Source organism: Triticum urartu, chromosome 2 (genome assembly GCF_003073215.2).
Source record: "Triticum urartu cultivar G1812 chromosome 2, Tu2.1, whole genome shotgun sequence".
NCBI lineage: Eukaryota > Viridiplantae > Streptophyta > Magnoliopsida > Poales > Poaceae > Triticum > Triticum urartu.
The window spans coordinates 710,943,605-710,959,016 of record NC_053023.1 but is presented as its reverse complement, the minus strand read 5'-3'; the positions used below and the strand labels follow the sequence as shown (position 1 = coordinate 710,959,016).

At 52.1% G+C, this 15,412-nt stretch overlaps 1 protein-coding gene and 1 pseudogene across 1 annotated transcript; one reads left to right on the top strand and one right to left on the bottom strand.

The window, feature by feature from the left end:
• Positions 1–7,959: 7,959 nt before the first annotated feature.
• Positions 7,960–8,981, top strand: LOC125539992 (auxin-responsive protein IAA33-like). The gene is made up of 2 exons (XM_048703552.1): positions 7,960–8,561; positions 8,656–8,981. Exons 1-2 carry the CDS (start codon positions 8,149–8,151, stop codon positions 8,744–8,746), a joined length of 504 nt encoding a protein of 167 aa, XP_048559509.1. The 5' UTR covers positions 7,960–8,148; the 3' UTR covers positions 8,747–8,981.
• Positions 8,982–11,645: 2,664 nt separating this feature from the next.
• On the bottom strand, positions 11,646–14,389 carry LOC125539993 (annotated as a pseudogene).
• Between the last annotated feature and the right edge of the window lie 1,023 nt (positions 14,390–15,412).

The window sequence follows — 15,412 nt, the reverse complement described above, 5'->3', positions numbered from 1 at the left end:
ATCCGTAGACGTTTGAGGGTGCAAATTTGGTCATTGTGATTGTAGATGCCCTTTTTACCCTTTTCTTCCTCTTGGTCATCAGATCCGAACGGTGTGTATAGCATAGAAATTATAGTTCAAGTAGGAGATTCAATTAAGTGAGATTCGGAAGGTTGACCCATTCGAATCTCTTTGGCCTTTCTCTTGGCTTCCATCATAGAATATATTAGATGAAGTTATATTAAATTCTTTTAGACTTTGTACTAATTTTAGTATAAAATTGTACTAAAATTGAGACACTTATTTTAGTACGACGGGAGTATAATGAAAAGAACATTTCAGAATGCAACATACGAACCGGCTCTGAGTTTTTGAGCTTCTATTTGTTGGTTTGTTCGTTTTAGTAATTGTTTCATTTTGGGCTGTGAATTTTGCAATATACTTGTTTCGACATACAACTGCTATCTGAAGAGAGAAGTTTTTCTTTTTGCAGGGATTTGAAGAGAGAAGTTAAAAGCGATAGCCAATTAGCCATAGTAATCTGGAAGCAAAAGAGCACCACCCTCGAACGCATGGGTTTCAGAAAACTATAGGCACCGGCCGGCGGCACCGTCACCGCCACCGTCACCGCCCTGGACCGATCTTGCACCGATGCAGCCAGCGAGAAGCGGTGGCGATCCGAGCACGCAACGCAACGCAACACACGCGACCACGCCGCGGCGCCAGATCCCAAGCGCGCTCGCGCGCGCACGAGCGGGGACACCGTCGATGCGCGCGCCGGTCACGCCCGGCCTCCGCCTCGTCGCCCGGGACGCTGGCCGCGCCGCGCGTTTCTCTCCGCCGCTCGCGCGCGGTCGCCGCCACGCCAGCACGGGTGCGTCCGTGCATGGAGCGCGCGCGCGGCAGTTCTTAACTGGGGGGCACTCCGGGAGCTCTCGGACGACGACTACGCTGGACCTGGATGGCCACATTAGAACCACGCACACCGTGCCCGGTCCGCTTGTAGTATAGATGAAAACGAGCACCGGCGTCATCACGTGGTACGTGCATGCACTGCTACGATTGCAGAGAAAGAAGAGGGAAAACGTGGTACACTACTGCTGCTAGTACGTTCTACGTCCTACGTGGTACGGCCTAGCTACGAGCCACAACATCCGATCCGTCCGTCTTAACTACTCCTACTGTAGCCACCACTTGCAGCTTAGCTGGTCCACGACGTAGGCGACGTGCGTACGTGCACCTCGCATGTGGCGCGAATAAGTAACATCAAATCCGCCACAGTGTTCTCAGGTCAATAAACAACATCAAATCTGCCACTAAAGCGGCAGCCGGTGGCGTTGGGACAAAGCTAGACCGACCTACCTATCTCTCTCTCCCCCCCTCTCTCTCGCCAAGATCTATCGCCGTGCACGTGAAAACGCATAGAATAATGGATTTAGCTACTCCCATGCGTGCGAGAGACACTTTGTGCATGCACCCCATGTCGCGCAAAAAAGAGAGGGCGCCTAGCTTGTTTTGTAAGAAAACGAGGCATTTCCTTTCAGACAACTCGGACACAACATCGATCATCTGGAACATGCTAGTTTATCATTTCTAAAACCAGGGAGTCAGAGACCACCGCCGGCCTATCGTTGGGTGGGTGTGGACTCCATACGGAAGTAGGTAACTGCTGATAGTTACAAGCGGAGCTACACCCTGTATGGCATCTTGAATGCAGTCTGCAGACTCTCAAATCTCCCCCATATGTTCTTTGCAGGAATCCAGACATTTTTTGCCGTCCGGTGCTATCTGTAAATGTCCGGACACTTATCCAGAGATCCAAAGTTTTCCAAAGTAGAAGTAAAATTTGGAGGCTTTGGAAGAGTCCAAACATCCGTCTAGCCAACCAAAAGCCACCTTATCGGACATAGGACATCCTCTCTTTCTCCTCACCACGACATGCATATGCATAGAAGCACATCTAAAAGACATGATTGGATGACTGACTTCTACATCAGTATTCGTGGAAGAGTTCTCCGGTCCGCAAATAAATAGTGTGTCTGTTTTAGGAGTCAGCGTTGAAATTGCCCTTAGAGCATCTACAGTCAGGCGCCTCAAATCCGCTTCATATAGCCAGACAGGCCGCCCTCTCACTGTTCGGTCATGATTTTTTACCCAGACGGCCCCCTCAAAAAGTCCTTCAATACCCGGGCTGATCGGTACCCCTCATAACCAGCCCAAATATGGGGTGGATATGGGGACGTCCGGGCACGCCCGTCACGTCGGACTTCACCCATGCTGGCCCACCCGACCTCACATATGTATTCCTCCATATCCGCTCTTCGGACCAAACCCTAGACACTTCACTCCACTCCCCTTCACTTCCCTCCGCCACCCAAACTCGTCTCCAACTCCTTCCGGCCGTCTCCGGCACGGCGGGCAGCGGATCCGAGTACTTCACCTCCAGATCTGTGGACCCCGAGCTCATCCCACACGGCCCTAAAAAGGAGATGGCTGTCCGGCTTGCGCTCTGACACGCCCGGGAGGAGGCACATGCACGAAAGCGCTCGGACTCCTTCCATCGAAAATCCATTGCCTCCGCCCAAATGGCGCATGGATCCGACACTAGGCCAGCCATAGCTGCCTCGCCGGAGACCGTGCGGTCCATCAGGCGTCTAAATGCCTTGGCGGATGCGCAACCCCTTCGTTGGCGCGCCGAGCATCGGGGCATGCCATGGGCCTCGTCTGACGAGAACATGGCACGGCGTGCCCGCCGGGCCAGGCACCGGGCGTGGGAAGCGGTGGCAGCCCTCGCGGCGGTGGACGTCGGTGAGGCGGAGTCGCATTCTCCGGCGCCCCGTATGGCGCATCAGTCCGGGCGCCGCAACCGCATCGTGGTGGACGTCGGCGGCTCGTCTCAGGATGAGTCCGTCATCGATCTGATGTCCACCGGCAACCAACGGGTTCCGGGCTCCGACGAGGAAGAATAGGGCATGGGAGACGGTGGGGCCTTGAGTCCCGTGAGCCAGCTTGTCTCCCAGGCCCTACTCTACCTTGCCGGCGACCGGACCAACACTCTGAGGGGCGCAGCCTACTGCCGGACATGGCCACAGCGGAGCCGGGCGAGTGGGGAGCGGAACCGGACGAAGCTCCACTCAAAGATCGTTGTGTTGCATGTAATAATATGGATTTGAGGGTTCTAATTTGAGGTATCCAGATGTGGAATGCATTTCTTGATGCGTGATCGGTCACTGTTCGCGGATGTGCGCCCGCGGATGTTTGAGGGGTCGGATTTGCCATGTCCGGCTGTAGATGCTCTTACATGTAGAAATCAAATATTGTTCCCACAAAAATAATGAAGCACTGTGTATATATAGTAAATCAACAGAGGTACTGTACCGACGGACGAGTGCGGCCGGCCCGTTGAGATGGGTTTGCAAGCCACGACTTGGGAGAAAACGACACACAATGTACGTACGTACTGCCCAACGGCCATCGCGAAAGACACGGGCCCTCCTCTAGACGCCTCTCCGACTCTGCGGAACAAAGTTGCCGGCGCACTGCAGTCCCGGCAGTGCGCGTACAGGCATACTGTGCATGAGCTAGATCTGTACGCTCAGCACTCCGGTCCCGGCGGTGCGGCATGCATGCAGGCACGCTCCCTCGCTCGCTCGGGGAATTCATACTACAGCCTTTTCTTTTCTTTGGGAAATCCAGACACAACATCGATCATGCACCCGGTTGCAGTTGGAACGGATGTCAATTTCTAAATAAGAGACCACCGCCTAGCTAGAGTGCTGCTATGCAGACGATACATGTTGGACGATAGTGCAAATCAAACCATCCATGCAAAAAACTAGGTGCAACACAGCCACTCGATTAAACATATCGTGCGTGGATCGTTCAGCAGTATCGTGCGTGATCCGTGGACTCCAACATGTATCGTCTGCATAGCAGCACTCGCCTAGCTATCGCCTAGATGTCAATTTCTAAATCCAGACACAACATCGACCATCAAAGAATCCAACAACGGGGACACCAGGAGCGCACAAAACGACGCCTTCAATAATGATATCGAAGCCATGGCGCCATCGTCGTCTGATCCGAAGAATCAGACCCAGGGCTTTCCCTGGTGCTCCAAGAGGGGCGCAGAGAGAGGCCATGGCAACTCCTAACGCCTCCAAGGAGGGGACGGCACAAACCAGAGTCGTTGCTGTCAGCATCGGCAAGCCGAGCAGAGATTTCTCCGTGGCCTAGCTCTGAACAATTTTATAGCCGTCGGATCAGGAACTGGGAATCGGAGGTCAAGATGTGGGTCGAACACTGCCACCACAAGAAGGGAAGCCGCGTCGAACGCGCGAGCCTCGGATATGACAAAGGGGATGGACCATCGAGGTGCTTGGGGTTGGGGAGGCGGCAGGCGGGAAGGACAACACAGGGGACGCGACGGCGGCAGGTGACACTGGCAATCCAGGAACTCGAAGGGGATTCCAGGCTCCCGAGGTCGAGGCCACCAGGAAATCGGCAAGCCAAAGAGGACCGAAGAAGACGTAACGTACACAGTGTCGGGGCTAGTGCCGCTCAAGAAGGGACACCGACAAAACCATGGACACTGGAGAATGTAGGTCCAGGGCTGCCAGGGCCGGAGCCGCACCGACAAGGGGCCCACCGCAAGAGCACAAACACACGATGAACACTAGGTCGACGCCACCATGGGTCGCCACTACTGGGGAGGTACCACTAGAAAACTCCCCAAGAGAACCACAACCCCCGAGCCATGGCCGCAGATCGAAAGAGGAAGAGCGTTGTCGTGGCGCCAACAAGGGCGCTCGACTCGGCCCAAGAGCCTCGCCCCCATCATCCTGGGATCCGACGCTGCCATCACCATGCGATGCTAACGGGAGTCAGATCTGGCGCTGGAGCACACGAGGGCCGAGGAAACTCACCGATGCCAGGTGTAGGAGCAGCCGAAGGCATGGGAAGGGGAAGCAAGGGTCGATGGAGTTGCGTCGGCGTAGGGTGTAGCGAAAGTCGACGGGCAGGGAGGAGGGGGCTGGAAGCCGAAGCCAGTTGAGGTGCGTTGCCACCACCTTCTTGGGAGCCACGCGGCTTCACCGCCACTCCTCCGGTGACGACGAGGAGATATTAGGGGAGGGGAGGGGAGGGGCTACGACCGTGCTAGCTAGGGTTCCCCGCCGCCGCAAGGGAAGGCGGCACTAGCTAGATATCAATTTCTAAATCAGAGTTCACGCGGTTAGTTTTTCTATCTTCAAATTATGTACATACCTAACTAAAGATGTGGTAAATAAAGAGACGTACGTCCCATTGAGATCGGTTTGCAATTGGGAGAAAACGACGACACTTAAGAGCATCTGCAGTTGGGCACCTCAAACCGGTCTCAAACACCAAGGCGAGCGGACCCTTTACTGTGCGGTCAAAAAAAGACCCACCCTGACGCCTCAAACCGGCCTCAAATGCTTGGGCTATCCGGCATCCCTCATATCCAGCCCAAAAGTACGGTAGACATGTGGCGTCTTGGGCACACCCTGGTTTGTCCGCCACGACGGCTTGGCACACCCCTGCCCCCATAAATATCCCCATTCGGAGAACCCTTGACTGGAGTCAATTCGTCAGCCTACTCCACTCCCTCTTGTGTCCACTCCACACCCCGAGTCCCCTGTAGTGGCGGAGCTAGATAAAATCTGTCGTGGGGGCAAGACAAAATATGATTGTTTTAAATGTCAAAGGCTAAAAATCCTCATCTAGGCCATCCAACAAAAAGAAAAATCTCCAGATATTTGTTTATAGCTGGGGCAATGGCCTCCTCGGTCTAACACATAGCTCTGATGAAGTGGAAAAACAACTTCACAATTCTTTTAATAGAAGCGTCACCATTTGTTTAGATATGGAATATAGTATCTATGGGGAGTAGAGATGGGTTGTATTAGGTTTGGCTGAAGTCTGAATTATATGCCGTTCGGATGAAATCTAGTCTTCTACCACCTTCATTCCATAATGTAGTGTGTCCGCGTTTTCTGAGATCTAAATTTGACTATAAATTTAACAAACGAAACCGATTGTGGCGGAGCAAAAATTATATCACTGAATTCATATCGAAGATACGAATTCAATGATATACTTTTTGTGGCGTATAACTCATATTTTGTTGCTAAAATTAAGGATCAAAATTAGAAAAAAAAATGTATGAAGTGATGTTGTATAAAAAAACGAAGAGAGCAATTGTGAACGGAGGGAGTACCAGATAGCAAAATAAGCCAATGGGTGGTGTCTTCGGTGATCCAAGGCCCTCTTCGATGTCTGTTCCTAGTTTGTTGATCTAGTAGATTACTGGACATGAAGACTGAATATGAGGTACATGACTGCGGACGCAGCAAAATAAGGGTGTTTGATCGTTCTCGGGCGTTTGAGAGACCGGGTCAGCAATATACTGTTGAAGATGCTCTAAGGGCGGCCACACGTACATACCTACAAACAGCGGAAGAAGGGCCATAGATCACCGAAGACACGGCCCCTCGGCTCGATCGGCGTCTTCCTCCCGATGCTTGCGCGGAACAAATTAAGCTGTCTCCGCACAGTGCACGCAGGCGTACGTGCACGCGCACTGTGCGTACTCGGCACTGCCTGTACACTGCAGCCCCGGCAAGGCGGCATGCAGGCACGCCGCTCGCCGGATCCGATCCATCATCCATGCATGCAGTGCAGGGACGTACGTACCACTCATCATTCCTCCTCCTACGTCTACATGCGTCCATGTCCACATGCACAGGCATAAATGATGAAACCGAGCAGCTATGGCTTAACTCCTGCCCCCTGCTACCCATGAACAGCACCTCGTCGTCCCGGGCGGACAAAATAGCTCAAGGCAGAGAAACACGCGCGTCAGGCTCCATTATTACCCCGCACTGTTCCACCAAACAAAGACCACGTACGTACCACTAGGCATGCAACAGAATCACTCCGCTTAACTGTCGGTGCGCACTAATAGCATCGTCCACCATCCATCCATCTAGCTGCCGTTCTGCCCCGTCATTAAGCCGGGTGTTACTACTCACACATGCTTCCATATCACACCCCGCAAAGAAACAAAAAAAAAACATGCTTCCATGTCACATTATCACACATGCATGCACCGGCACGTACGTACCGGCCGGGCGCCGGAGCGAGAGATCACGAGCAATCAACCAACAAACCAACCAACGCGGCCGCTACGATACGGCCGGGGGCACACGACCACGTACCCTACGGGGGTAGTGGTGGCATGGCACGGTGGGCGCCGTGCATGGCGGCGAGATGCATGGCAGCAGGACCGAGCGACCGGCGGAGGGTCAAACGCCGAGCAGGCCGATCGGCAACCACGTCGCTTCTCACGGATCGTGAGAACAAACCCCCGCGTCCGCCGCTCCCACTATTCAACCCTCGCGTGCACGCGCGCGCGGCCGGGCTCCGCTCCCCGGGCGAGCACACGACCATCTATGCCCAGCAACAGCACCAAGCTGTGCCCGATCTGCGCCTTGTTTATGTCTCCGTGCCTCGGGTTGCTCCGCAAGATAACGATGTGTATATATATGTGTGTGTTTGTGTGTACCGTCGTCGCTCTCCTTTTCTCACCTCGCAAGCAACCCCACTGGCACTTTGGCGATTTCATCAAGCTGTTAGGAGGATTTCCATGTCAGCTCTTTCCATGGGTTTCGCTGTTTGTACCAGTTGCCCTTCATCATGCATGGTACGTATCAGAGTTAACTAACACGTGTAGAACTGGTGCTTCTGAGAACGTGTGGCGCCAAATGCTTGCACGAGCTATTCTACTAGAGGTTCTAGGAATTTGTTAGGCATGGTGTTGGTGTTATACACCGGTGCACGGCAGCCAGCGCTCGCTGGTCGCACAAAGTCGTACGTGAAAGCGTTTTTACGTGTAGGAATATTTCGGTGAATTGTTAAATGGAGGAAGTTGCAACCCTAGCTAGTAGCTAGAGCTCAGTCTCAGTCCCATCATCCATCCATCGCCGGCTTGGCCGCCTATAAATCCTCCCGCACTTCGCCGCAAAAGAACACAACTGACAATCAAGACCAGTCCACTAAACCCCACACGCAACCGCCCACCACAAACCCCGGCCGCCGGCCGGCCCGCGAGTTCGACCGAGTCCAACGAAGATCAGTTCCGTTCCGGCCATGATGAGCGGCGGCGGCAGTGGCAGCGGCAGCGGCAGCGGCGCGGGGCCGAGCAGCTCCAGCTTCGAGCGGCACGCCAAGCGGCGGCCCCCGGCGACGCCGGCGTCGGACCAGCAGCGGAAGCTGCTGCGGCTGTCGATGCAGCAAGGGCAAGGGGAGGAGGACGCGCTGGCGGCGGGCGTGGTGCCGCCGGTCACCGTGGTCCTGGACGGGCGCTGCATCTGCCACCGCATCCACCTCAGCGGCCACACCGGGTACCGCAGCCTCGCGGGCGCCCTCCGCCGCATGTTCGTGGACGACGCGGCCGAGGGCGACGACGACGGGCTCGACCTCTCCAATGCCGTCCCCGGGCACGTCGTGGCGTACGAGGACATGGAGGACGACCTCCTCCTCGCCGGCGACCTCAACTGGAAGTAAGTAATCCTCACACTTGAACACCGGTTCACTTGTGACATTGATTTCCTTACCGAATTCTCGTGTCGTTGGTTTTTGCCCGTTGTGTCGCAGGGACTTCTGCCGTGTGGCGAAGAGGATCCGGATCATCCCGGCCAAGTCGACGACCCGAAGGATCAAGCAATGCGGGGGCGCGGTGAACTAGCTAGCCAGCCACGCCCGGTGAACCACAGGTGTAATTAAGCCATACCTCTGCAGCTCCACTCCGCTCTCAGCTCAGCCCAGCTCAACTCCGGCGAAAAAAAGATCAAGCCCGGCCGGCCCGTCGTCAACATCTCCCTAAAAATCAGTCGAAATCCTCGATCCAACCTTTTTCCATTTTTCGCTGCATCAAAAGTTCAATGTCGCATCTCACAATGAAAAGAGAAAAGAGAGATCAATTTTCTGTTGGTGCGAGAGACAAGAAAGCTAGCTAGCATAGGATGCGTGTCGTCCGATGCCCAGTGTCGCTAACCGGAGCACTGTGCCGGCGTCAAATCGCCGATCCGACCCAGCACGCACGGCACGTCGCTCTCGACGTGACTCAGCGACCGCGCCCCCTCGCCGTGTGTTTTTATCGCGAAAGCTCAGCCCGGGCGGTTGGGATCTCCCTTTTGAGCGCCACGTCGTTGAAGTGCGAACAGTGATGCGGATGCGCGTAGCCGTCGCCGGGCACGTTACGTGCGCCGAGGCGCGATCGGACGTACGTGGAGCTGGCGGCCGGCCGGGACGGAATGTCGTGCGCCCGTGCGCGCGGTTCACCGCCGGATCGATGGATCGGCACGTACGCCACTCCACGTGTGGGTGGGAGCACGTACGCTACGTACGATTACTACGGCGTCGGCGTCGCTCGTAATGAGCGCTGCTGCCTGTTCAATTACTGCGGCGGCGACGACGGCGACGTCGATCGTGGCCGGGCGGCCGGGAGTGTGACACAACGAGCCGCGACGCGCACGCGCACAGTTGATTGGAGACTTGACGGCCATGGATCGCCGAGGCAGCATGACTGTCATCCACACTCCACAGCATGGAAATTGGTAGACCAGATCGACCACCCTGCTGGCACCATTATTGCTTCCCGGTAAAATGGGCGGAGATCGGTGGTGTGCGTTGCGTGCATGCCCTTGGATCAACGATCATGTGGGGAATCATGTCTCAGTTCTTGTCGCGTGTGTGCGTGCGTGATGGCTCTGATCTGTTTTTTCAACATAGTAGCTCCGTCTCATGATATAAGAGCGTTTTTAACACTAATATAATGTCAAAAACGTTCTTATATTATGGGACGAATGAAGTATATTTTTACACCCATGATACAAATCTGCTGGTTGCACAAAATAAGAAGGGGAATGTCTACTCTCGAGAAAAGAAGAAGGGGAACGTATTCGTTTTTTGTATGCAAACGTTCGTTTTCATTGATTCCAGTTATAAAAACTAACTACCCGAAAAAGAAATGTCGGTAATAAAAACTATACTAGAAGACCAAACTTGTACGATTTGAAATTACCCTGTGACAACCTAAAAATCGCTCACAACAACGTGGGTGGCACACCCCTTGGAAGGCGAGCTGTCGAACCAATGTTTCATTGTCGTATTAGGGAAGAAGACCAGAGCACAAGTTTGCTGTAGTGAGAAAACAACATGATAGAGGTGGTGTGTATTGGTTTAGTCGAAATGCTGGTGCTAGCCTTCCCCTCGGTGGATAAGCCAAACTCTCCTCTCTAGGCTTCGTCGGCAAGCATGTAAATTCGTCTCCTTTCTGTCCGTAGCTTGGTGACCGGTGACGGGTGGGAAACCCCGATGCCTGCACTTTGGGAACTAGTTTAGGTTAGGTTTTCTTTAGTCCGAGCAAGTGCGGGCTCGGGCGGATGTTGATGCTTCTTCACGGAGTTTGTCTTTAGCGCTCTGATCCTCCTTGAGTTCGTCCATCTGGATATGGTTGATGGAGCTCCGGCGTAGATTGTTATCGTCTACTTGGGGCAGCGAGGCTAGGGTTTCTAGTCATGCATGTGCGACGATGAGATTTAGTGTCAGTTGCTTCAAATTTATGCAAGGGTGCAAAGACGACTGCAGCTACGGGTCACTGGTCCTTAGGATACGTGCACAAAGACTTCCCGGTTGTTATCGACAACGTCAAGCCGAATCCTGTAGAGGAGCGGCGATAGCGGCTCGTTCTGGTGGCGGTGGTGGCCGTTCGGTCGTATAATGGTCTCGCTGTAATTTTTATTATATTTGAGGTGCTTTGTATTTTATCCGTAACTTAATATAAGATGTTTTTTTGACACAAAAGAGTAAATTTAATGAACTTCTATAATAATTTTGGATCTTTTTAATAAACAAAATGTTGGAGCTAGCAAGCGTAGGATCACAAATGTGATAAAACCGTTGATTAGATGGGCTAGCTGCTCGATGAGCCCGTCGCAGTCTTGTACGTGCCTTGACCGGTGTATATTCTGGATACCACACACGGACGAAGAGATCGAACAGGACCTATCTGTCAGTCAGTCAGTCACAAGCAGGGGGTGTGAAGTCGCCGTCCAATCCCTGCATGCACGGGCGGACGACGGGGCAGTCGGCATCACGCGGCGTGCTGGGCGATCTGACTTTCCCCTCGGACTCGGGGCGGCAGCTAGCGGGCGACGAAAAAGAAGCGCGCGCACGTACGGCGTACCGGCTGACGAACATGCTTGGGGTTGAGACTCGGAGGAGCCATGACGCCACGAGAGTGACAGAGGACTGCGACCGTGGATCCGGCCGTGAACACGACGACCAAACGTCGATGAAATCCATACGTCTTTCGGATCCCCAGAGTCAACAATGTCTGGGTCGGCAGAGGGTGAGGTCACTCTGATTCGGATGCGGCACTAGAGGGTACGTATATTTCTTCGCAATCTTCACTTTTCCTTCCGGTAATGGACCATGGATCCATCCACCTAATGCGTTTTTCTTTTAAAAAAATACTCCCTCCGGTCCAAACTAATTGACGCAGGCGTGCCAACCAAGCATGTTCCCAGAGTCTTGAATCACCAACTTTCACCAGGCAACAGCCTAATCAAGGCTGCCAAAAATATTGGAATTACAACTTCCGATTGATTGATTGATTGATTTGTCTACATCACGTGACAGCAGTGAGTGTCGCCTAAACTCTAAGCTAGAGTTCATCATGCGGCATAAAAATCGCCATATGTCACAAAAACAAGCAGTTATCTTCATCACCGTGGCCATCCGTGAACCCTCTGTGCTGTGGGGGACTCTTTGGAGATGATGTCTTGTAAGTCCTGCGGCGTTAGCACCTTCGTAGAAGGCATCGTGGTCGGACAGCGCTGTTTCTAGCTCTGTGTGTTGGACCGTAAAGTGGTCTCCAAGGGCCGCGGTTATCCCCTCGGTCAAGACTGACCGTGATGGCATGTACCCGTACGCGGCACGGGAAATCTGTGTGGTTTCTCACCTGAAAAATAAGTTATGCATTTAGTTTGGAGATGGCCATTACTGAACGAGTGACACTGTTTCTGACTTTCTAAAATCAACACCTATTTTCATTAGAACAGAAATTTCCCAGATCAGCCCGTCATCACAAAAGTAATAACAATGCCATCATACATATGCAAGACTGGGATTTACTCAACGGTCATTCTACCACTTGGGGATCAAAGCTAACCGGCCAGGGTTTCGACAGAAATAAGCCGATTCCTGGGGAGAAATGCTGTTTGCTGGCACTAAATTTTGCATGGTGTTTTGACTTTTGAGCAATGCCAGACCTGCCGCCAAAAGGTGGTGGTAAACAAGTATGAACTACTCAACTCAGTGCTTTCAGCTACATGATTGCCAGATGGCTAAATAATTGAACCATTTGCAGAAAAAGCAGGAAAATCAAAGAAAGCTGAAGTGGGTGGTAGGAATGCTAGAGCAGAGAGCAAATGTAGTCTTTCGTGCAGTCCAAGACTGGCGTTTTGGTGTGCTCCGGATAGGGTGAAGATTTGAAGAAAGTCAACATGTGCGAAGACCCTGTTGGAGCAGCTCCTCTTGGTTATTTGCGGTCTTAGATGGCTGTGCTCAATGTCATGGCTGGTTAAAAATGTGCTTTGCTTTTCACTCTTTCTGTGGCTTGTTAGTTGGTTGACTGTATTAGTATAAGCAGCGTCTCAAACATTGCTTTTTATCTTCCTGGGCATCTGCTGATGGTGATCTGAAGTCCCAAGTGGATTTCATTCCATGTTCAGCTTGTAGCTGGTTAGATGCTCTAGGATATCTAGTGAGTGCTGTCTTTTGTTTTCTGTTTAGTACTACTCCCTCCGTTCCTAAATATTTGTCTTTCTACAGATTTTAACAAGTGACTACATACGGAGCGAAATGAGTGAATCTACACTCTAAAATATGTCTATATACATCCGTATGTGGTAGTCTATATGAAATCTCTAAAAAGACAAATATTTAGGAACGGAGGGAGTAGTTGAAAGACTTGGTGGTTTCTGACAAATGAAATCGGATGGAAAACCCTCTTTTCAAAAATAAAATGTCATATGTGATTCCATGGATTAGTTTTAATCAATCTATGTAAAGTCGCAGACTACATGGATCAGTTTAGTAGATTCCAGATTTGGGATGCAACTAGTCAAAATTCAAAACATGCCCACTGGGATACCCTGAGACATTTCGAGACCTTAATACAAACAATAAAATAAAATATAGAGGAAAAAGAAGATGAAAGATTGAGTAAGTTCAGTACAGGAATTCAAGAATAGTGAGTGCACACCGCTATATAAATGGTAGACGCAAATGCATAATCAAAGGCCTGATTAGGAATAATGATAATGTTTCATCGACTAAAATAAAACAACTCCATTGTAAAATTAAAGTGGCAAGTGATGAAATACTCTGCTAATTGGACATACCATTTTCACAGAGATGAAATTCGCTGAATACATGAAACACTTTACCATACAGCTGGCATGTCGCGAGGAAACGGCTGCAACCCAGCGACATCAGTCTTGTTGCATACGAAGGTGATGAATAGTGTCCCCTGATCAACAATGACAGTGCCACCTCCACTGAACCGCCTTACCACCGGCACATGATCTCAAAGCACCGGCTGTATCTCAACGAGCTCAGAGACCTTCCTGTTAGCACGAAAACCCATATGAACAACCACACTAGGTACGCAGGAACAAAGGCAACATACTGGAGGCACCGCGAGGACATTACCCAGAGACACCCATGACAATGGTGGGCGGAGCCGTGCCATCATTGACGATGCACCAGTTATCGCTGGTGCGGTGCAGTAGCCTTTCCTCCAGGGTGGAGGTGCTGCAGGATGGGCGCACCGCCCGCCCATGGTGACCAGCCTCATGAGTGGCCGCGCCACGCTCCTCTCGATGACAGACCCAAAGGTCATTCTTGACGATGTGTCGTCTCTCGCTGAGGCCAGAGGGAGGAGAAAACGCTTCAGAGCCGCATTTCTCCGAACACCTGGTGCGCGCGCGTCGCCTCCTGAGTCCTGAGTGGCAGATGCCACACCCAGATATCTGCGAAGGGGGAGGGGATGAGGGACGACGGGGACCGGCTGGTCGACTGCGCGAGGCCGGGACTGAGGTCTGAGGACAGCGGCGCGGGCGAGCAACGGCGGGCAGGAGGCGGAGGACGACGGTGACTTGCGTCGTTGAGACCTTGCCCCTCACTCCGAGTCCGCCAAATGCCGACGGCGGAGTCGTTCACTCACTTCTCCTTTCGATAATAGGCAGTGGGCCCAAGTAACCCGAGATCAACGGCCCAGCATAATTAACCGAGATTTAACTCTTTCATTTTCTTGCCGAGAAGCGAGGTGATACTCCTACAAGAGGAGTTTCACGCTGTCTATCTACAGTTTTGAGGCTCCTATTATCGATGATTGTTACTCATACGTAATCGGATCTTGCTCATGTGATCTTTGAGCATTGCCCACATCACCACGTTATGCTTCAAGTAAAAATTGCATCACCAAAAAATGTTTTTTTATATCATCATAAAAAATCATAAACTCCAACAAATGATGTAAAATAGTATTTGCACTAACGGACCGGCTCCACAACTTCATACATATTTGAACCAAATAACATCAAAATCATCTCAAATAAATCAAGAATCATCTTAAAATCATAAATCATCTAAAAAATCATAAAATAAATCATCATCAATATTAGAAGATGGGAGCCGTGCCGGTCACAGAGGCCTCTCCTCCACCTCGTTGACGCATGCGTGTCGGGGGCTGCCCGTAATTTCAACGAGGCGACACCGACCGAAGCAGCGGCCGCTCGGCTCGTTTGCGACGATTGCGCACCTGCCTGCGGTAACTCCGGCGGCAAGACGACCTACGCCGGACGACAACAACGAGCACCAGTAGCCGTCACGGTGTCGACGCTCCAGCCAACAGCCGAATCGGCCAAACTCCGCACGGCGACGGATCTAAAACAGCACGGCGGCGGGACCTCCGGAGGCCTTCCGGGTTGACGGGGGTGAGACGTTGGGGTCGCGGCAGACTCAGGGGAGGACGGACGAGCGGCGGCCGTCGTTGGGTGGAGAAGCGGGCGCGCGGTGGAAATATTTCATGTGGCAATTGGGGCAGCACGTAATTTGCTTGAGCAACCTAAGTGATGCAAATTTGCATCACTTGGTGCCCTATTTTGCATTACGGAGAAAACTCAAGTAATTTAGTTTTGCATCTACTCATCCGTTGAAGCATCATTTTTGTGTCTTCATGACGTAAAAAATCAGTTATTTTTACATCTACTACATCCTCTATAGAGATGATTTTAGCTTGGCTTGCTTGTTAAATCTCTCCTCTCTTTCCTCCTTGACACGA